At 42.4% G+C, this 23,285-nt stretch overlaps 1 protein-coding gene across 3 annotated transcripts; it reads right to left on the bottom strand.

Moving 5' to 3' along the window:
- Positions 1 to 332: 332 nt before the first annotated feature.
- On the bottom strand, positions 333 to 17,983 carry VEZF1 (vascular endothelial zinc finger 1; the record flags this gene model as incomplete). 3 transcript variants are annotated; one of them, XM_080713201.1, is made up of 6 exons in its annotated part: positions 333 to 783; positions 6,070 to 6,244; positions 9,889 to 10,090; positions 11,158 to 11,221; positions 12,068 to 12,762; positions 17,951 to 17,983. In XM_080713201.1, 6 exons carry the CDS (start codon positions 17,981 to 17,983, stop codon positions 333 to 335), a joined length of 1,620 nt encoding a protein of 539 aa, XP_080569327.1. The 3 variants fall into 3 exon arrangements, with proteins under 3 accessions (XP_080569327.1, XP_080569328.1, XP_080569329.1); XM_080713202.1 differs by having other exon boundaries at positions 333 to 760; positions 6,098 to 6,244; XM_080713203.1 differs by having other exon boundaries at positions 333 to 760; positions 6,098 to 6,244; positions 9,889 to 10,072.
- Positions 17,984 to 23,285: the final 5,302 nt, after the last annotated feature.

The raw sequence follows: 23,285 nt of genomic DNA, 5'->3' as shown, positions 1-23,285 counted from the left end.
GCCATTTTTTTGTGTTTTTTTTTTTAACTTTGAAATGTTTTTTTTATGATTGGTTTTAATTCTGGCATTTTATCTTGCCAACTACTATCCTGTTTAAGCAATACTGTCAGCTAAAAGGAATTTCTGATTAAACTAAAGTGGTCCAGTGATAAGTTACATATATACCCTACTTTGAATAATCCCAGCCAAATTGGAGGAAAATGCTACTATACTCTTATTAACTAATATAATAAAATCTTCCAATTTCATGGTTTGCCTTTTGCTTTAATCAACTAAGAGTAAGTTGCTGGTAAATATTTACTTTAACCCATGTTTTGATATTATAATACTGCTTACCAAGGCGGTGATGTAGGCAAAGCCTGGGGCAAGAAAGGCATGCTTTCTACAGGCCTCATTGCAATATTGAGAGGGGCAGCTAATGTCATGGGCGTGGGCAGGTTCATTGGAGATGTGATCGTGACAGGGTGCGCTATGTTCACTGGGGCAGTGACAGGGGTGGGGAGGTTGACAGGGGTAGTAAGTGTTAAGGGAGAGGTCATAGATAAGGGACTGGTTATAGTTACAGGATGCCCTATGTTCATCGGGCTGGTTATGTTAACTGCACTTGAAACATTTACTGGACTTCTCATGCTCATTGCAGCTGCCACTGTGACTGGGTTTGACATCGTCCCAGATGACACAGAGGACGTTATATTGAATGGAGTAGTGAGAGTCACAGGTGTCGTAGCAGCCGTGGAGGTTTGGCACAGGTTAGCAGCTTCTAAAATGAGAAGACAAAAGGACCTTTAGTCTCTCAAGACAGTGAGCAAAATTCAGTTTCTGAATCAACTTCTTTTAACTAGAAAGACAAATAGTCAATAAATCAAATGAAAGTTTTCTATCAAGTGGTCAACAGGAAGAGAAGCTCCCTCTGAGCACAGCCGGGGGGCTGGGGGTTCCAGTGTGCAGAATCTCCTCTGATGCTATAGCTTCTGTAAAGACTCAGGCAATTTGCTGAGCCTTGTACTTTTGTTTTCAAGCTCAGACTTACTTACCTACCTCACAGTGATGCTGGGAGATCAGTTAGCTTCTGCAAGGCACTCTGGGGTGGCAGAGATACTGAGTAGAGCTAAGTGTTCTCACTACCACTTCATGCAGTTCCTCTGTGTTCTATAAGACTTTCCTGGGAAAAGTCAACCACCGGCAGGCCAGGAGAAGAGAGCTTGTTTACACAGAGCTGGGCCAATGATTACACAATAAGATAATCAGAAAAATCTTCTCAAAATGACTGTAACTAGTAGAGAAGGGTGTGTGTGTACTTGATGACATGTTAAAGCCTTCCTAAAAGTGAAATCACGTTCTGTTAAGGTTTTTTGTTGTTGTTTTGAGTATTTTTTGTACTGGGGATTGAACTCAGGGCCATTCCATCTCCAAGGTACACCCCCAGCCCTATTTTATAATTTTGACACTGGGTCTTCACTGGTTGAAAAGAGTCTCAATACTGGCTGAGGCTGTCCTCAAACCTGAAGACTTCCTGTCTCAGACTCTCAAGTACTGAGATTACAAGTGTGTACCACCCTGCTTGACTTCTGTGAAGGTTTTAAAGTACAATTAGGGAATGATAACAAAGCTATTTTAATATTACCTTTATCTGAATCATAGGAAAACTTGTTTTGGTTAATAATCTTATAGTTTCTGACTGTGTTTCCTATTATGTTAATAAAAAAGCTACACAGGCTAGGGTTTTCCTTTTCACTTCCACTTCCTCTTCTCTTTTTTCTTTTTTTTTGCGGGTCTGGGGATGGAATCCAGGGGCATTCTACCTCCGAGATACACCCCCCCAGCCCTATTTTTTATTCTTTATTTTGAAACAGGATCTCACTGAGTTGCAAAGAGCCTCACTAAATAGCTAAGACTGTCCGTGAACTGTGATCCTTCTGTCTCAGCCTCCTGAATGCTGGGATTACAAGCGTGTGCCACCACGCCTGGCTTCCTCTTCTACTTCTGATGTTAATAACCGACTTTATGTTCAGTATCATTAAACTACACATATGACACACATCAAGGAAGACTACTCAGGCAGCAAAACCTTGTAATGATTTGGGGGACTCTGATCCTTGTTATTTGGCAAAGCCTGGGCAGTTCTTAAAAGAAAACTCCCTTCACAGGTGTCAACCTCAAACTAACCCTCAACAAATCTTAGCATCACCTGCTGGTGTGCCATAAAAGAGCAGTAAGGAGACAGATGGGCAGACTGATAGTGACTTGGATGGGTGTGGTGGCGCTAAGACAGGAGGATCGCGGTTCACGACAGCCTCAGCTACTAAGCAAGACCCTGTTTCAAAATAAAGAATAAAAAATAGGGCAGGGGTGTAGCTCAGAGGTCAAACGCCCATGGGTTCCATCCCTAGAACTGCCCCCCACCAAAAAAAAAAGAAAAAATGCATTCAAACTAAAGACAGAGAGCTACACGTGGTCCACATGGGGTCTAAATCACCTCAGGTGAGCTGGGATGGTGGCGCACGCTTGTAATCCTCGTGCTTGGGAGGCTGAGACAGGAGGATTGCACGGGTTCGAAGCCAGCCTAAGCTACTTAGTGAGACCCTGTTTCCAAATAAAATATTTTAAAAAAAGGTCTGGGAGTATAGCCCGGAGGTAGAAAGCCTCTGGGTTCCAACCCCAGTACCACCAAAAAAAAAAAAAAAAAAAAAAAAAAAAAAAAAATCACTTCAGGTGACCCCTTGGGTCCTAAGTAGCCCTTCCTTCATCAATATAACTTTGGCACACTCCAAACTCCATACCAGGACTTCCCAAACCTGGCTTATGATCAGATCATCCATCTAGGGAGCTTTAAAAACAGGACTCCCAGGCAATCCAATAGTGAAATTGAGGTGGAACATGGGAAATCTCTATTTTTAGAACTCTCCCTTCAATGATAATCTGATTTTCATTTAGGTTTGGGAATTTATATTACTTTATTTAGGGCCGATTGTAAAAGGGACATTGTGGATTCAAGTTTAGGTTTTCAGTTCAGGAGTCTCTTTTCCCCTGAAATGGGACATTAACTAACATGAATACAGATGTTTCTAACATCAGTGGTCATTTTAGAAACATTCATGTTACAAATGGGAACACAATGGCATTTGTTTCATGGATGTCAGAAGATGAGCTAAACAATCAAGTGTTATTGTGCAGAGCAAAGTGAAATATAATATAAACAGAAGAATAGAGAAAGCAAGAATGGGAGAGTAAGGCAACTCACTTTTGAGGTCATGGTAGCAGTGCTAAAGAGATTTTCATTTTCCTCTTCCCTTCCTCAAAAGCAGGAATTTACTTAGTGTATGTGTGTATGTAGTACTGAGGACTGAAACCAGGGGCATTCTCCATGCTACACCCTCGGCCTTTTTTAATTTTTATTTTGGAACAGGGTGTCACTAAATTGTAAAGGTCTTGGTAAATTGCTGAGGTTGGCTGGTCAAACCTGTGATCTTTCTGTCTTGGCCTCCTAAGTATTGGGATTACAGGTGTGCACCACCACACCCAGCTTTGTTCTTATATTATTATGACTTAAAAACTTCTACTCTTACTCCTTCTTCCTAAGTAAGATAACTTTCATAATATACTTTCAACCCGCTACATAATTAACACCGCACTCCATTTTTTGCTACTCACTGTAGTCCCTACTCCCCCCCACCCCCAATCCTCCATTTCTCCTACTACAAAACATTTTATCAAAATAATATCAAAACTTCATTTGGAAGATATGCACTCTTCCTCCAATCATTATCTAAGTACAGGACATTTAGAAGGAATCTGAGGAAGGAAATAGTCAAACTACTTGAAAGAAAAAAATGAAAAAAACAAAAAAACTATATAGCAAAGGAATTAAATACAGAGGAGCCTATGTACACAGGATTCCTTAAAATTTAAACTAAAGCAGAAAGACATAGCAGAGTTGTAAGTTGAGAGAAGGAATTTATGAATCTATCCAATGGCTGAGAGTAGGAGAAAATTATTTACTTGAAATGGCTGCATAATAGTATGAGAAGTCAAAGCTACAAAGTCTGTTGAAAGCTGATCCTCCAACTGATTTTTATAAGACATTAAAGAAAAGCAAATAATTCTCAACTTTTACAATAATATAGTGATATCTCTATAGAAGTGCAGATAAGTTAAACTAAGCCCATCCTCAGTGATACACTGAAGGAGATTAAGGGTGGGACTAGGAGGAAAAAACAACAACAGCACTATAGAGCTGGAATCGTGCACTAAATAATGCAATACAGAAAGAAAAACAAAGAGCATATAATAAAACAATTATAGTTAAATGAACTTTTTCTTTTTTTGGTGCTGGGGATTGAACTAAGGGACATTCTACCTCCACACTACACCCCCAGCCCTATTTTATTTTTATTTTTGAAACACTGTCTCACTACTTGCTGAGGCTGTCCTGAAACTTGCGATCTTCCTGTCTCAGGCTTCAAGTACTGGGATTACAAGCATGTGTCATCATGCCCAGCTACAAAATGAACTTTGTGAATCATATAATGCAGAAAGAACACTAAAGAGCAGAAAGTAACATAATTATAAGAAAATGTTGAGCCAGGTGTAACATTTTAGCCCCCCCAAAAGGATATTTGATTCATATCACAGGATATTTCATTTATCTCTTAAAGAAAAAAATGAAGTCCACAGTGATTCATGGAAGTGGACATAAAAATTAACATAACTGGGCATGGTGGCACACACTTGTAATCCCAGTACTTACGAGGCTGAGACAGGAGGATCGAGGTTCAAAGACAGCCTCAGCTACTCAGTGAAATACTCCGTAATTTAGTGAGACCCTATTTCAAAATAAAGAATAAAAAAATAGGGCCGGAGTTGTAGTTAGAGGTAAAATGTCCCTGGCTTCAATCCCCAGTACTAAAAAACAAAACAAAACAAAAAAACATAAAAGTTGGACATGGTGACACATTCCTGCAATCTTAGTACTTGGAACTTGGGAATACTTGGGAGACTGAGACAGGAGAATCACAGGTTCTACGCCAGCCTCAGCAATTTAACAAGGCCCTCAGCAATTGAATGAGTTTCAAAATAAAAAATAAGATAGGATTTGGGATGTAGCTCAGAAGTAGAACATCCCTGGGTTCAATCTCCAGTAAGTATCCCAAAACAAAAACAAAAGCAAAACAAAACATAAAAATGAAAATCTGAAGATAACAAAGTAACAAATTTAACCTAAAAAAAATTTTTTTTTTTTTGCAATACTAGGGATGGAACCCAGGGACATTCTACCTCTAAGCTACACCCCCAGCCCTATTTTTTACTCTTTATTTTGAAAAAGAGTCTCACTGAGTTGCAAAGGGCCCCACTAAGTAGCTGAGGCTGTCTATGAACCGTGATTCTCCAGTCTCAGCCTCTCAAATGCTGGGATTACAAGCATGCTCTATCATGCCCAGCTTAAAAAAAATTTTTTTTTTTTTTTTGCATGTGTGTGGTAATGGGGATTGAACTCAGGGACTTTCTACAGAGCTACTCCCCCAGCCAGCTTTTAATTTCTTATTTGGAAACAGGGTCTTGCTATGTTGGTAAGAGTCTCACTACTTGCTGAAGCTGTCCTGCAATCCTCCTGTCAAAGCCTTGCAAATACTGGAATTTCAGGTATGTATCACCAGGCCCATCCTAATATCAGATTTTTAACAAGAAAAAAAGGTATTCACTTACTTTACCGAGAATATTTTTGGGGGGGTGGGTGGGTACTAAAGGTTGAACCCAGAGGCATTCTACATCCAAACTATATTCCTAGCCCTATTTTTTATTTTGAAACAGGGTCTCACACTAAGTTACAGAGGCTGGCCTCTATTTTATAATCCTATCTTACTCTCCCAAGTACTAAGGTGTATACCACTATACCCTGCTAAAATTTTTTATTTCCTAGTAAAAATTTATCTAGAAGCTCTGTTGCCAATAACTAAACTCCACAAGTCTTTCCTAGCATGCAGTGTTTACATTTCCATAAAGCTAGATTCCCTGTGATTTTTTCCCCCTTTGATCGTCTGGCACACTAAATAAAAATACTTTTTTAGCCACATTTGAAACACTGGATGCCTCATCTTACCTTTCTTCCTTGCTTTGACAGCTTCTTCCCACAGTCTCAGGGTCTCTACCTGCTTTCCTGGCCAGCTTGTCACATGTTGTTGTTGTTGTTGCTGCTGCTGCTGCTGTTGTTGCTGCTTCTGATTGCTGGTCTCTTCACTCATGCATGCTATTCCAAAAAGAAACCAGACACACTATTTACCTTGAAAATGTGTGGCCATTCTTTTCAAAATCTAAAACTTAAATATTTTGATCCTCATGCCTCTATGACCTTTATCATGTAATTAACAGCTCTTACTACAGTGTATTTTTTTATGCTTGTATCTATACTGATCAAAAACTGACCAGAACAAAAAACAGGGCTGTGGATGTAGTTTGGAGGGAGAATGCACCTGGGTTGAATCCTCAGTACCGCAAAAAAAAGAAGAAAAGAAAAAGAAAAAAGAGAGCCGGGCGTGGTGGCGCACGCTTGTAATCCCCGCGCTTGGGAGGCAGAGACAGGAGGATCACGCTGGCTTAGGAGACCCTGATTCCAAACAAAAAATGTAAAAATAGGTCTGGGAGTGTAGCCCAGAGGTAGAAGGGCTTCCAGGAACCCCAGTACCACCAAAAAAAAAAAAAAAAAAAGAAAAAGAAAAAAGAGAGATAGTTAGGTAATAGCATGGACATAGTTGTAAACCCAGTACTTGGGAGACTGAGATGGGAGGATCACTGGGTAGCAGGTTTATAGCCAGCCTCAGCTACTTACTGAGGTGCTCCCAACTTAGTGAAACACTGCTTCAAAATACAGACTAAGCCTGCAGTGGTGGCACACACTTTTATTCTCAAACTTGGGAGGCTGAGACAGGAGGATCTCACAGGTTCAAAGCCAGCCTCACCTGGCTTAAGAGACCCTGTTTTCAAATAAAATATTAAATAGGTCTGGGAGTAGAACCCAGAGGTAGAAGGCCCCTGGGGTCCATCCCCAGTACCACAAAAAAAAAAAAAAAAAGGACTGGGGGTATAGCTTGGAAATAGAATGCTCCTGGGTTCCATCCCCAGTACCGCTAAATAAGTAAATAAATAAATAAATAAATAGCATGGACATAAACCAAGGTACTGAACAAAACAGCAAAAATGGATGAGATTCAAACACATTAAGCAAGCTGGGAATGATGGCGCATACTTGTAATTCCAGTAATTGGGAACCCGAGACAGGAGGATCACAGGTTTGTCGCCATTCTCAGCTACTTAGTGAGTCCCTCTGCAACCTAGTAAGACACTGCATCAAAATAAAGAATAAAAAGTAGGCTGGAGGTGCAGCTTGGAGGTAGAATGCCCCTAGGTTCAAACTCCAGTTCCACTAATAATAATAATAATAATAATAATAATAATAATAATAATAATAAGCATTCTTTTTCATTCACTTTGTCCATCTATTTTTCTTTTCTTTTTTTTAACTTGACATTTCGACTGGGCATGGTGGTGCATGCCTATAATCCTAGTACCTGGGAGGATGAGACAGAAGGATTGCAGGTTCGAAGCCAGCCTTAGCTATTAGTGATGCTCTCAGCAACTTAGTGAGACCCTATTTCCAAATAAAACTTAAAATTAAGTTGGGGGCATAGCCCAGAGGTAAAAGAGCCTCTGGGTTCCATCCCTAGTACTACCAAAAAAAAAAAAAAAAAAAATCTGTTGTATGAAGTGCATGGATAATACGATGCAGAATTAGGAAAATACTTTCTTCAAGTGGTTAACACAATTTAAAAAAAAAAAAGGACTGGGTATGTGCAAGTATCAAATTTTATCCACAAGTCTCCAGAATATTCTATCTCAACTCTGAATTTAAGACAACAAAGCATTTAAACCTTCAAATGGATATGAAAGTTGGGTGAGCGCGCGCACTTGTAATCCCAGTACTTGGGAGGTGGAGACAGGAGGATGGAAGGTTTGTGGCTAGAATCAGCAATATGAGGCCCTCCAAAACTTACACTCTATTTCAAAATAATACATAAAATGGGGCTGGAGTGTAGCTCAGAGGAGGAATGCCTCTGAATTCAATCCCACTACCATATACACACAAAATGCATATGATATTCCATTTCTGCACAAATTTGGATTTGAGAAGCAAATTTATTAACATTGCTTTCACTTTTTTTTTTTGGTGGTACTGGGGTTCCTGGAAGCCCTTCTACCTCCGGGCTACATTCCCATACCTATTTTATACTTTGTTATTTTTGGAAACAGGGTTTCTTAAGCCAGCGCGGCTGGCTTCTAAACTGCATGATCCTCCTGTCTCTGCCTCCCAAGCGGGGGAATTACAAGTGTGTACCACCACGCCCGGCTTACTTTCACTTTTAAGGTTATTATTAAAGTATTTTTCGGTGGTACTGGAGGTGGAGCCCATAGGCTTTCTACCTCCAGGCTATACTCCCAGACCTATTTTATATTTTATTTGGAAACAGGGTCTCACTAAGTTGCTGAGAGCCCCACTAAGTAGTTGAGGCTGGCTTCAAACCTGTTCTATCCTCCTGTCTTAGCCTCCCAAATGCATGAATTACAAGCATGCGCAACCACGCCTGGCTAAAATATTTTTATAATACAATCTGGAGTTAGAAGAGTTGAGAATCTTTGTGTGTGTGTGTGTGTGTGTGTGTGTGTGTGTGTGTGTGTGTGTGTGTCACTGTGAACGGAATACAGGGGCATTCTATCTCTGAGCTATAGCGCCGGCCTGATTTTATTTCTTATTTGGAAATAGGTTCTCACTAAGTTGTGGAAGACCTTGCTAAGATGCCAAGGCTGGCTTCAAAACTGCGATCCTCCTGTCTCTGTCTACTAAGTACTGGGATTATAAGCATGTATCACCATGCCCAGCCCTAACTTTTAAATAATAACAGTTAGCGGGGTGTGGTGGCACACGCTTATAATCCCCGCGCTTGGGAGGCGGAGACAGGAGGATTATGCAGGTTAGAAGCCAGCCACGCTGGCTTAAGAGACCCTGTTTCCAAATATAAAAAAGTATAAAATAGGTTTGGGAGGTAGAAGGGCTTCCAGGAACCCCAGTACCACCAAAAAATAAATAAATAAATAAATAAATAATAATAATAAACAAATAATAACAGCCAGGCATGGTGGTGCATGCTTTTAATCTCAGTACTTGGGAGGCTGAGATGGATCATAGGTTCAAGGACAGCCTGAGTAAGTAGTGAGACTCTCACCAACCTAATAAAACCCTATTTTTTTTTTTTTTTGGTGATACTGGAGGTGGAACCCAGAGGCTTTCTACCTCCGGGCTATACTCCCAGACCTATTTTATACTTTATTTGGAAACAGGGTCTCACTAAGTTGCTGAGAGCCCCACTAAGTAGCTGAGGCTGGCTTCAAACCTGTGTGATCCTCCTGTCTCAGCCTCCCAAGCACAGAGATTACAAGCGTGAGCCACCACGCCCAGCTATCAAACCCTATTTCAAAAAATAAAAGCTAAAATAGGGATGGGAGTATAACTTGGAGGTAGAATGCCCCTAGGTTCAATCCCCAGTATCACATACACAAACACAAATAAAATGAGGAGACAAGTATGGGATTGAAAACAAAATTAAAAACAAAATTATTGGGGATTTTATCAATGCTGTCTATATACATACATATAAAGCAGAATTTAATACTAACATACTCTCTCCATTAACAGCTATATACTTTTGTGATGGGAGGAAACATGTAAAATGACCACTGATAAAGTCTTAAGAGCACACTGAGAATACCTTTGATAAATATTTCTTTTAAATCCAGATATCATCAACCTGAAGTGAAAAGACAATCTGAAGCATCACCTACTTTTACTGATGCCCTGTTTACATGTATTACAGTTGATACTTTGGCTCTGCCCGTGCGTCTTTAAGTGGCTGGTGATGTATGCTGCACTCAGGAGCTTCCCACAGATGTTACACGATACCTTGCCTTCATGGCGCACCATGTGTGTCCGTAGCCTGTCTTTGGTGGCAAAGGCAGCAGTGCATGTCTGCATGAGGGAGGAAAACTTTTTTTAAATATAGACTATCCTGTTCTACTCATTTTAAAGTTTGTTATATTCTATACATTACTCTACTATCGATGTCAGCAACTACTAACTTCACTAGTTGAATTTTAATTGCTTGCGTTACTTAGAATCATAATCATAATAACATATTTGGTGAATTTTTTACTCTTCCATTTGGGGGGAAGAAACCGTATCAACACAGAGAAGAGATAAGATGTGAGGACTAGAATCAGTTAAACCTGGATTTAAATTGAGTTTCATAAGTCACTAACCAGTGTAATACTGAACAAGGTAGTTAGCTTATCTGAATATTTCTTTACCTGTAGAAAAGGGATAATAATGCCTATCACAAAATTACTGGTGGATTAAGATTCTGGCATACATAGCAAGCACTCACTCAATGAAACTAGTTTCCTTCCTCCAATTAGATTTTTCTTAGAATTCAAATAATTTACTTACTAAAATCAGTCATTAACAAGCTTAACTGAAAGGAGCACTAAATGACTTCCAGTAACAAACTAGTATTAGTGATGCCTAAAACAGTCATTTGATTTTGCAAAATTCTTAACCTTTTCATTATTAGAACATACCAAATCAAGTCATTAACCTGATTAAACTTCAAACAACAAGAAAATGTCACATTTAGGTAAGAGTAGATCAGAATCTGGTCAGTGATAACATTTTGGGGGAAAATTCTTATTTTATTCCAATACAGTTAAAACATCCTTAGCCATCAACCCAGAAATTAACTTAAAATATTTGATTCTTTTATTCACTTCACACAGCAAACAACTTTTGCAAGACTATAATTTTTCCCCTTATACCAAAAAATGCTATTGCCCAAAGGGAAATGTAACTTAACAAAACAACACACATTTTTAAATGATCTTGCCTTATAGAAATAGAAGCTGTCATTTACACTTTATCAAACTAGAATTCAAATGGACTATATTTACTCAAGTCAGTGATTGTAAGACTATTCAAGAATGGTGCGATTTGACTGGCTCAGACCTTCTGGATAATGTGCATTAAGTGCTACACTAAGGATAAGCCATTTTAACTCTTACTTGGCATTTGAAGGGTCTTTCTGTTGAATGAACATGTTTTACGTGACAGCTTAAGTGGTCAGGCCTGTGGAAGAGAGAGTTTCAACAGAAGATGTAATGGAACACACACAGAGAAATGCTACTTATGTGATGCTTACATGCTTTGCAGATTGTGGAGGGAGGCACATTTTCTAGCAGAATTACCAATCCCACCTCTCTCAGTGCAAGCCTCCTTACCTCTCATACCATAAACAAAAGTCTTAGTTCTTTACCTGTTTTCTCCTCACCAACATCAAATCACATTAAGTCCTAATTCTTTACAAAGTACTCAAAGTTTTAGTCTTAACACTTACCAGGAATAGCTACTACTATATTAATTCTAAAATTTTTTTAATATACTATGATGTGAGACGACAAAGCACCAATAAAAGTATATTTAAAATAAAAAATAAAAAGGAAATCCTGGTAAAATATAACAATTTTAGAAGTCTTTATAAAATGTAAGTTAGTACAATTTTAGTGCCTGAAGAAAAGTAGAAAAACATTCTCCTGAAAGTTTTATTAAGAGTACCCAAGGGCACCCCAAGTCCCTGGGAATAAGTTTCTTTGATCTATACTATGAGCCTCATTTCTAGTCCCCGGCTGAGCTGGAAGCTGGTGACTGTAGTAATAAGAAGCATCCACATGCTAAATGAAGGCCTGCGTCCGAGGCACTTCTCAAATGAAATAACAGGTTAATCACTATGTCGCCACTTGTCAACCACACCAAACTGGAATTAGACCTGGAGGCATAATATTTACCTATCACCAATCTCCTCTAAAAACACAGGCCTGCCCACATCTATTCTCATATACACCTTCTAGATCACACAGAGACAAAACTGAAGTCCACCGATAGCCATAATGAAAGAAACAGAGCAAAGCGCAGTACCTCGAGAAGCCTTTCCCACAAACACTGCAAGTATAGGGTTTGGTGATGCCTCCTTCATGAGACCTCACATGGTAAGTCATCCGGTCCTTCCTCTTGAAGCGCTGATTGCAAATAGGACACTCGAAGGGCTTTTCGTCCGAATGGGAGAGCTTATGCCGATTGAGGTGGTACACATCTCGAAAGGCCTTCCCACACATCTCACAAGCATGATTCTTCTTGACAGGCTTACTGGGTTTCTTGACAGACTGGGTCACAGGCATAGCTGTGGTGCTGGCACTGCTACTGGGGTTGGTGCCCGAAGAAGATGTAGTGACTGTTGACAAGATGCCTGCAATGGTGGAGACCAACGAAGTTCGGCTGCTGTCCCCAGCAATGGTGGAAATAAGGGGAACCACTGTGGTGGGAGTTTTCTTTGACCGGGACACCAACTTGATTCCTGTGTGGCAGGACTGGTGGCGCCTCAGGTGATAGCTGTCCCTGAAAGCTTTACTGCAGTAAGTGCACACAAATGAAGTTTTGGGTTTTTCTTTTTTAATTCCAATGGCATCCTTTAATGTTTCTGGTGCAGCCTGAGGTTTCTGAGTTATTGGTATTGGAAGCAATGGTTTCTGATCAGGGGGCTCCACAGCAGAGCTCAGGAGAGGCAGCAAGCTGTTCTGTGCTGCCTGCTGTTGGTGATGGGAGGCTTCATGGGCCTAAAACCAAACATTTACACTTGAGAAACTCAGCCTCTCACAATGACCTTCAAAATTCAACATGTTCCAGACAACAGAGACCAGAAGAAACAGTAGAAGAGCTTGGGAGCTACTCTCTGCAGCAGAGATCCAATAATCACCTAGTTATTCTTGGAGCTCCAAGTACAAAGCATTGAAAATCAAAGTGCAGACATAAAACTTTTGCAACTAAGTTGCTCACAGTGATCTTGCTTTCAAATAGCTGACTAAACTACACACTACACTGGTTCAGAAGGGACAAAGCAGCTGATGAAATCAGTTTGCATGAATCTGTCAATGCTGAAATCAAGTTTAAATAACTTGTCAAAAAAATTACACCCCAGACTTATAAGTATTTAACAGTACTTTACTGCAGAAACATACACGCTTGTGTGTGCGCGCACACACACACACACTGTGACACAATCATCTACTTGTCTTATTACCCAAGGAAGGAAAAAGCACATCACAGAAAAAAACATGTAGTGATCAAGAAAGGGGCTGTTACTAAGTGATGAAAGAAATCTAGTTCTCCAAATACACATGCTAGTTGTTAAGTTCACTTTTAAAGTTTTCACTTTACTAAAAGATTTGGTTGAAATAAAACCTGCTATTAATCAACCTGGAAGGCATCTGTGAGGGTAGCCCATGGCAAAACACCTGTCAGTTGTTTCTTAGGTCATTTAATTTTCCACTAGATTATGTATCCTTTAGCAATACTAGCTGTTTAAATCCTAAACTCTCAGAAAGACTACTAAGAAAAACAAATAAATAAAAAAATAAACTATGAACTTTAGTTCTTTTCGTGTCCATCTTCTTCCAGCAGTTGTAGATTTTGATAAAGTATTAGACATTTGCTGTTATAATGTGCTTCTCCACTCCAAAACTGGGGGCTGAACCACTGTCTGGCAATTTTCTTTAGCTGCACTGAAACCAAAATTTCATCCTGGATCAGGTTCGTGGTATATGAATAGTTACTCTCTTGGTTTTCTTTCAAAATTCTCCACACCTTCATATTGATACACATTTAGGAAAAGATGGAAAGGATTCCTGAAATATTTCTTCCTAATATATTGTTTTTCACTAACATTATTTTTGAAACTCTTGAGAGTGATCCTGAGTCCCTATGTTTGAGTTTTGTTATCCTAAAAGGACACAGACACTCAGAGGTAAGAGTTGAAAGTATTTTAAAGCATATAGTGTCCTAGCAAGGGCCCATCTCATCATCTTAAATATTTTAGACAGTTATTCACTCTTCTCATATTAATCTCTTGATTAGCTCACCTGAAGAAGAAAAAAACAAAGAAACACGCAAACACACACACACAATAGCTGATATATAAGAACATCTACCACACACTGCTCCATGTTGACTTCATCTGAACTCAGAGCTAAGCCTAGAACTACTCCCTCCCAAATGATTAGGAGGCATGGTATCCAGTTATCAGTTTCAATTTAACAATTTTGATTTAAATATCCTTTGGGAGCCAGCCATGGTAGTGCACGCTTGTAATCCCAGCATTTGGGAGGCTGAGACAGAAGGATCCGGGTTAGCAGATAGCCTCAGCTACTTACTGAGGCCCTTTGCAACTCAGTGAGACCCTATTTCAAAATAAAGAATAAAAAATAGGGCTGGGACTGTAACTTGGAAGTAGAATACCCCTGGGTTCCATTCCCAGTACTGCAAAAAGAAATAATAAATAAATCAATAAAATATAAATAAATAAATAAATAAATAAATATCCTTTGGGAGCCAGGCATGGTGGTACATGCTTGTAATCCCAGCATTTGGGAGGCTGAGACCAGAGGATCATGGTTCATGGCCAGCGTCAGCTACTTAGGCCCTTTCCAACTCAGTGAGACCCTGTTTCAAAATAAAGAATAAAAAATAGAGCTAGGGGTATAGCTCAGAAGTAGAATGCTCTGGCTTCCATCCCATTACTGCAAAAAACAACACACACACACACACACACACACACACACACACACACACACACACACCCTCCCTCCTTGGAGCTGGGCACAGTGGCATACACCTGTAATGCCAGTACTTAGGATGCTGAAACAGGATTGCAGGTTGAAAGTCAGCTTCAGTAACTTAGTGAGGCTCTCAGCAACTTATCAAGACCCTGTTCCCAAATAAAAATAAAATAGGGCTGGAAGTATAGCCTGGAGATAGATAGAAGGTACTGGGTACCATAAATAATCAAATAAATAAAAATCCTTTGGGTCCTGAAAGCACTCTCAGAAATTGTGTGATTACTTATGAGCATCTTTCTAGACTTAATGCTCATATTGAATTACAGTTCACTTTTAATCTAATTTGTGGAGCTCCCATAACTGTTGGGAGCCTACCTAGCCAGATGGCATTAATAGAGACCACAGAATCTGGACTTTTCCAACTTGGCTGTAGAATACCCAAGTTTCCATATGGTATACAAATGGTTAATGGTTCAAGAGCACTCAAGATATACAATTTCAAAGGCTAACAGATCAGATGGTAGGGAATGCAAATCTTCTGAACAAAGTTCAAACTTATAACATTTTGGGACATTGTTCAATTCTAAACAACCATTTGGTACCATGGAGTACTATAAAAGCACTCATTGCCATTTACCAATACAGATGTCTGTGACAATACTAAGTATTTTTACAACATTGCTAAAGCTTACTCTCAAAGTTCACACCCAGTTACCTCTTTTTGGATGAAATGCTATAAAGTCACTACAGTAATAACTCTCTGAGGATTCCCAGGATCCCCACACTTCTCCATGAAAACGTGTTAAGAGGAGAACTTGGTTTTTCCAACTTGTTCTCTGGGAGAGACACAGGATAAAGTAACAACTACTGCCTGCTTTCATTTAAGTGACTTATTTTTAGCATGTAACTTCTAGGTAGGCTTTTATTTGACTGGCATCATCAAATCAAAGTTTTAATTTTATCTCCTATCTCTTTCAAGTGCAAGGCTTTTTTAGCCCTGCCCAAGCTTTCAGTTTTCTGGGGCTAGCAAATAACAAAACAGAAATGTTATTTCATCTCCCAGGGTGGTAGGATATGGCACTATGAAATCTCCAGAGCCAGAGGGTAAAAGATTTTGTACTGAAACAAATTAGCTTTGGTGAGTCATATCTTGAATGTCCTGTTAGGAGAATCATCCATCAAACATTTTAACAGAGCTATGGCTTTCACTTTCCACGAGGTCATCTGGAAAGCAAACAGGTATTGTTTTAAAATACAAATTCAACAGGGTGCTCCAAGAAACAAGTGAATTTAATAGTTTAATTCTCCATTTCCCCAGTGAAAGTTATTTAAAACCAGAACTGATTAAGTCTATTCATATCTTTCCTTAGAAAAAACTATTCTCTTTACCCACTTAACTGTCTCAGCCCGAAATCATGTTTTCCAACAATTATCCCGGCACACACTGCCAAACCCAGAACCATGTATCATGCTTCTCCATCAGAAGGGAAAAATACCTTAATAGCTGAAAAAACTTTAATATAAAACCTAATTAAAAAGTTGATCAATAAGTGCTTTCATTTGCTTTATCCAGGGAAAGAATAAATTTTAAAAAGTATTGCAAAAGACCTTTCAACTCGTTTTTCAAAGATGTGTTATGGGTTGTTCATTTACATAAAGAACTCTTGTTTTCTTCAATGTCCATTAAGTTTACAGGCACCAGGTCTAATATGGCTTTAATCAACCTGAAAATCACTTCTACAGCCTATCAATCCTTTATTTTAAAATGTCTTGAGAGTTTTGTCTAGAGAAGGCATTGGACACCTCTACACCAATCTGGATGTCTTGCTAGTTATGTATCCTTTCTTTTCCAATGCATTCTTAGGTTATATTTATCACACTACTATGAAGCTCATCAAAGCACAATAAAACAATACTAAACCAGAATGAGAAGAGGGACGTTCATAAGCTCCACATTGAATACTTTCACCTGTAAGAAGCTCTAATACATTTCAACAATTACTTAAAAATCAAATTGCCCAACTTTGAAATATGTATCTTAAAACAATAAACCGGTCTACACAATAGGTAATTCTGAATTCCCCAGTTCCCTATATTAACTCCACTGGGATGGGATCAAAGACTGGAAGGATAATTTTTTTGAAAATTCTGCATCCATTCCTGGTTAGTTCTGAAAGGTCTCAAGCGCCCAAGAAAGGCGTTTGGGATTTCACGAAGTATTCAAACAAGAAATGCAGTGAGGCGGGAAGGACGCACTTCAAAGTGACGAGCTTCCTAACCTCCTCCGGTTCCGAAGTTTCCCCGTGAGCTCATCGCTACTGCCCACTAAATGCTTGGTTTGCGAAAAGAACCCGAGCCAAGCAGGGAAAAAAAAAAAAAAAAAGTTCCAGCCTAGATCTTCCAAACAGGGCCCCATCTGAAGTGGAAGAGCTAGAGGATGGCCAATGAATGCATCGGCTACATCACTTTTAAGTTTCTTGCAAAAAGCGAAGAACACCACCCCAGCGAGTGACTCACAGGGGCTTTGTAAGCGCACTTTGTTTGCGCTCTCCACTTTCCGTCTCCCCACTTGGCCGAAGGGGACGTCGCGCGGGGAGCGCGCTGGCTCGGGGAGGCCGGGCCTCGGCCCCGCTCGGTCCCGCCCGGCCCGCCCCGCCGCCGGCCGGGCTTCTCCGGGCTCCCGGCCGCCGACCGCGGGCCGGCCGGGCTGCCAGGGCGCGCGGCGCCGGAGGGAAGGCAGCCCCGGGAAAAGTTTGGGCAGGGAGGCACACTCGCGGCACCCCCGGCTGGTAAACACTGGCGCGGGAAGGGGGAGTGGCGGGGAACCCGGGGATGCCCGCTATGCGGGATGGAGGAGGGTCCGAAAGTCAACGCACCGAACACAAAAAGAAAGGCGAGGGGCGCGGGCGGCGGGCGGCCGGGAGCGCGGGCCAAGTGCGCGGGCCGCCCGGCCTCCGCGGCCGCTGACAGCGCCAGCGCCGCCGCCGCCCGCCGCCCGCCCGGCCCGGCCCGGCCCGGCCCGCCGCGCGCCGGGGCCGCCTCCGCCTCCGCCCGGTCCGCGCCCGCGCCCGCCGGCCGCGGCGGAAAAACAAAGGGGGATTAAGGCCGGGCCGGAGCCGGGGCGCGGGGCCGGAGGGAGGAGCGCGCGCCCGGCCGGCCCCCCGCCCCGGCCCCCCCGGGCCCCCAGTACCTGGAACAGGAACGCGGTCCAGTTGGCCTCCATGGCTGCGCGGCCGACCCCCCTCCTCCCACTCCCCCCGCTCGGCGCCTCCTCAGCCGGAGGAGGCGACAACAAAGCGGCGGCGGCGGCGGCGGCAGCGGCAGCGGCGGCTCCTCAACATGGCAGCGCCGAGCGCGGCCACTTCCGGTAACCTCCGGGACGCACCACCGCGGCGGCGAGCGCGGGCGGGGGGAGCCCCGGCCCGGCCGCCGCCGCCCCCGGCCGCCCCGACCCCCTCCGCGCGCCGCGGCCGCCGGCTCGCGCGCTCGCGCCGCAGCCCGTGCCCGCGGGCGGTGGGGTCGGCGGGCCCGCGCGGGGCCCGGGGTGGGGCCGGGGGCGGGGATGGGGCGCGGCGTCCCCCCCCGCGGGGGCGCGTGGTGCTGCGGTCCGCGGCGCGGCGGCTGGAGCAGGGGGAGCTCGGGAGGGAAGATGGAGGACGCCGGGGTCTGGCCTGGCGCCGGCACCGCGCCGCTCGCACCCCGCGCCCGGCAGCCGCGCGCCCCTGCAGACCCTGGGCGGAGGGAGGGCACCGGCCGCGCCAGGACCCGGCCTGCGGCCACTCAAGGCCGCGCGGCCCCACCTCCAGACTGGGGGCCGAGCCTCCGACTCGCAGCGTTTGTCCCCTTTGGCATTTCACTCCTGGCTGGCGCTCCTCGATATCCCATCGCCCTCTGAGTGGCCTTCCAACTCAAGCAAGGAATCCCACTAGGGTGCAGACTCAGATCCTCTCTGGAGGGAAACACTTCCCACGCATAGGGATGTCATTACTGGGTTATTCTTGGGTGAAGGGCTGAGTTTTCCCAACCTCCCCTTCACTCCAGATATGAAGTGAAATTCTACCCGGAAAACCCCTCTCCCGCCAAAAAATAAAAACAACTTAAGTACAGATGTGAAATTATTTTAGTCTTTTAGTACATTCTGCTTCCTTCAACCCCCCCAAACCCAAACCAAACTTTTGGTTGGAGCGTGTCTGGAGATGTCACTGAGGTGACCCCAGCCTGTTTGCAGTTCCCAAGTCTTCTGTGTAGGCGTCATTGCTGCTGGGACCTGGTAGATGAAGAGCCTGTATGATGATGTCCTGACCGTTTTCTATCCTTTCCTCACAGATGTAGCAACTGGGAATATTAGAGACGAGCTATTATTAAACAAGTATCTCCAGTCCAAGAACTCTGTGGTGGGGAAGTGAACGGGAAGGCTATATCAGTAGGTTTTGTTTTTTTCCGGTACCAGGGGCATTCTACTCCCAAGCTGCACCCCCAGCCTTATTTTTTAATTTTTTATTCTAAAACAAGGTCTCACTAAGTTGCAGAAGGCCTCACTAAGTAGCTGAGGCTGTCCGTGAACCACGATCCTCCTGTCTCAGCCTCCCAAATGCTGGGATTACAAGCGTGCACCACCAGGCACAGCTTTATCAGTGGCATTTTTATAAACTCTAGTTTTAAAAAAATTTCCTCATATGGTTGCATCATTTCAAGGCTTCAACATCTTTCAAAACTGGTTACCTTATTCCCTCCCCATTTATTTCCCTCAAGACATTTCTAAAATTTCCAGACACTTCTTCAAATTTCTCCCTGTTCATATACAATACAAACAGTATGTTCATAGTAATAGAATTATAATAATTTTGTTTCTTTTCTATCCAGTATACAAGTATATCCTCCCTCCCACTCTTTCCTTCCATTAGTCACCAGAATGAAGGGGCTGGAAAATGTTGGTCTGGTTCCTTTTAGAGCCGATTCCCCCATTGGATACTACCTGGAGACCTTGGGGATGACTGAGAAGTTCTGAAGCTTGGATCAGTAGCAGAAGCAGGTAACACCAGGGCACCAGTCAGCCTAAGACAGAAGGGGACAGAAAATGACGAAGAATTTCTCATTCCTTCTTCAGCCAAACTGCTATGGTGGTCCCCGTGTCTCCTATAAATGTCCATTAGTATCTTTCGGAGAGAAAAATAAAATGATTTAGAAAGGCTAAGTTTATATACATGCAAGTTAAAATGGGAACCAAGATGCAAACCTGTGGAATTAACAAAGTAAGCTAAAATCTTCCTGTTCTTGCTCTGACCTCGGGACATTTGAATGTCCTTTATTTTCATTCTTCCCTGCACTGACATATTCACTTCTTGGTCTCTGTAATGTATCATCTCAGTTTTCCTCCTTCCCAGCAGAGCCTGTTCTCCATAGCTGCTTCTTTCAAACTGTGGTAAAAATAAAACTTTAGGACTAGGAAAACTATCACTAAATAGCATTATTCTAATGATAATATAGTGGACCCACTTGAAATTATCCTGAAATCTAGAAAATCACTTTCCCTCGGCAATCTTTCTCACAACATCTTCAGGGAGGGGTTTTCCCACTAACAGGAAGTAGAGGTCAAGTGAAAACAGCCCCATTTTCATTACTGAAGAGCTGGAATTTAAAAGTATCACTGTTCGCCGGGCGTGGTGGCGCACGCTTGTAATCCCCGCGCTTGGGAGGCGGAGGCAGAGACAGGAAGATCGCGCAGGTTCGAAGCCAGAGGCGCGCGATGGCTTAGGAGATCCTGTTTCCAAATAAAAATGTAAAAATAGGTCTGGGAGTGTAGCCCGGAGGTAGAAGGGCTTCTAGGAACCCCAGTACCACCAAAAAAAAAAAAAAAAAAAAAGTATCACTGTTCCTGCCTAAATCGTCCCTTAAGAAAAATTAACAATCTTCAATTAGGATCAAATTTTAAACACTGGCATATTCTCCAGGAGGAAAATACCTTAAAAATTTTGGGTTATGTACTCAAAAACAAGGAGAATATAATCATATCAGTAAGATTGAAGGTTAAGAAAGGTCATTTCTACATTTAGGTACAATATCTTTATTTTTGGCACTGCAGATGGAACCCAGGAGGATTCTACCTCTGAGCTATACCCCCAGCCCTATTTTATTCTTTATTTTGAAATAGGGTCTGAGTTGCGAAGGGCCTAAGCAACTAAGGCTGTCCTCGAAAAGTGATCCTCTGGTCTCAGCCTACGATATGCTGGAATTACAAGTGTGTACCACCATGCCTGGCTTAGGTACAGTATCTTTAACCACACATAAAATGAACCCCTCCTCGGACCAGTTTCCACAAACCGCATACTTGGGTTTCAGTCAAAAAACTATGTGTCTACATATAGCAAATTTATCTCCATTACCAAACTCAATTTTCAGTAAAAGGATCAAAGCACATGATGAGCATCTGAAATGTTTGGTGTCTAAATAAAAAGTATACCTGCATTCACCCAAACAAAAATCAGATTCTTAATTCACCCTGTTTAGATTCCTTTCCTCCTCCTAACAGTCATTCTTTTGGGACCTCAGTTTCCCTCACCTAAAAAAAATGAGAACAAAGCAGGGAATAGTGGCACGTGCTTATAATCTCAGCGTGGAGGCTGAGACAGGAGGATCACAGTTCAGTCAGCCCCTTAGTGGGGCCCTTTGCAACTCAGTGAGACCCTATTGGGTCTTGGGGTGTAGATATAAGGGTAGGGGTGCAGCTCAGAGGTAGAATGCCCCTGGGTTCCATCCACAGTACTGGGGGGGGGGACCTATCTTATAGAGACAACCTGCAGACTAATGGTTCTAGAACCATTAACTTTAGAGCTGGGTACTCAGGATATACTTTCAAAGTGACAGGTTTTCTCTCATCTCCCTCTCCTTCAAAGGTGTAAGATAATGGCTAACTAATGACTCTTGACAAAGTAAAATAAGATTTGTTTTTTTCTGCTGAGCCCAAACCTGCATCTGAGTAGTTGGGAGGCTGAGACATGAGAATCACTGGTTTGCAGCCAGCCCCAGTAATTTAACAAGGCCCTGTGCAACTTAAAATAGAGTTAGGAGTATAGCTCAGAGGTTATATTTTAAATTTGCTTTTCTAAACTGACCTCCTTGATGAATACCTGTAGCCCCAGCTATTCAGGAAGCTAAGGCAGGAAGACCAGCCTAGGCAATTTAGTGAGACACTGTGTCAAAATAATTTTTTTTGTTACTGAGGATTGGACCTAGGGGACATTCTACCTCTGAGCTACACTCCCCAGTCCTATTTTATTCTTTTATTTTGAAACGAGGTCTCATCTCACTGAGTTGTAGAGGGCCTCACAAGTTGCTGAGGGTAGCAGTGAATCTTTGATCCTCTTTCAGCTTCCCAAATACTGGGATTACAAGTGTGCCACTATGCCTGGCTCAAAACAGAATTTTAAAAAAGGGCTGGGGATATATCTCAGTGTCATAGAGCACTTACCTAGTACTCATCATGACTTGGGCTCAGTCTCGAGTATCGCACACTTATAAATATGGTTTAATGCCGGGCATGGTGGCACACACTTGTAATCCCAGCATTCGGGAGGCTGAGATCTGGAGGATTGCGGTTCACGGACAGCCTCAGCTACTTAGTGAGGCCCTCTGCAACTCAGTGAGACCCGGTTTCAAAATAAAGAATAAAAAAATAGGGCAGGGGGTGTAGCTCGGAGGTCAAATGCCCCTGGGTTCCATACCCAGACCCGCAAAAAAAAAAAAAAAAGAAAAAAAAAGTATTAAATATTGTTTAATGATTTTTTGGAGGGGATAGTGAGAATTGGAACCAGGAGCCTTCTATAAACAGCTACACTTCCAGCCTCTTTTTCAAGTTTTTAATTTTAGCCAGGCATGGTGGCGCACACCTATAATCCCAATACTCGGAAAGCTGAGATAGGAAGATTGCAGGTTCGTGGCCAGTCTCAGCAGTTTAATGAGACTGTCGGCAACTTAGCGAGACCCTGTTTCCAAATAAATAAAAATAGGGCTGTAGCTCAGAGATAGAATGCCACTGTGGTTCCATCCCCTATATTTATATACATATACATATACATATACATATACATATATATATATATATATATATATATAAAATTGAGCCTGGGGTGGTGGCACATGCTTGTAATCCCTGTACTTGGGAGGCTGAGACAGAAGGATCAAGGTTCAAGAACAGCCTTAGCAATTTAATGAGGCCCTCCACAACTTAATGAGAACACTTCAAAATAAATGGGGGTATGGCTTGGATGTGGAATGCCTCTGGGTTCCATCTCCTGTACCACACACAAATTAATTTTGAAGCTGAGACCCTGTTTCCAAATAAAATATAAAATATGTCTGGGAGTATAGCCTGGAGGTAGAAAGCCCCTAGGTTCCACCCACCCTTAGTACCAACACACACACACACACACACACACACACACACACACACTTAGAACATTTCAAAATAAATAAAATAGGGCTGGGTATGCATGTGGGGGTGGGTGCTCAGAGGTAGAATGCCACTG

This window comes from Muscardinus avellanarius (genome assembly GCF_963383645.1).
Source record: "Muscardinus avellanarius genome assembly, chromosome: 16".
NCBI lineage: Eukaryota > Metazoa > Chordata > Mammalia > Rodentia > Gliridae > Muscardinus > Muscardinus avellanarius.
Note: the sequence above shows the minus strand (reverse complement) of the source record. Positions and strands in the feature narration are given on the sequence as shown.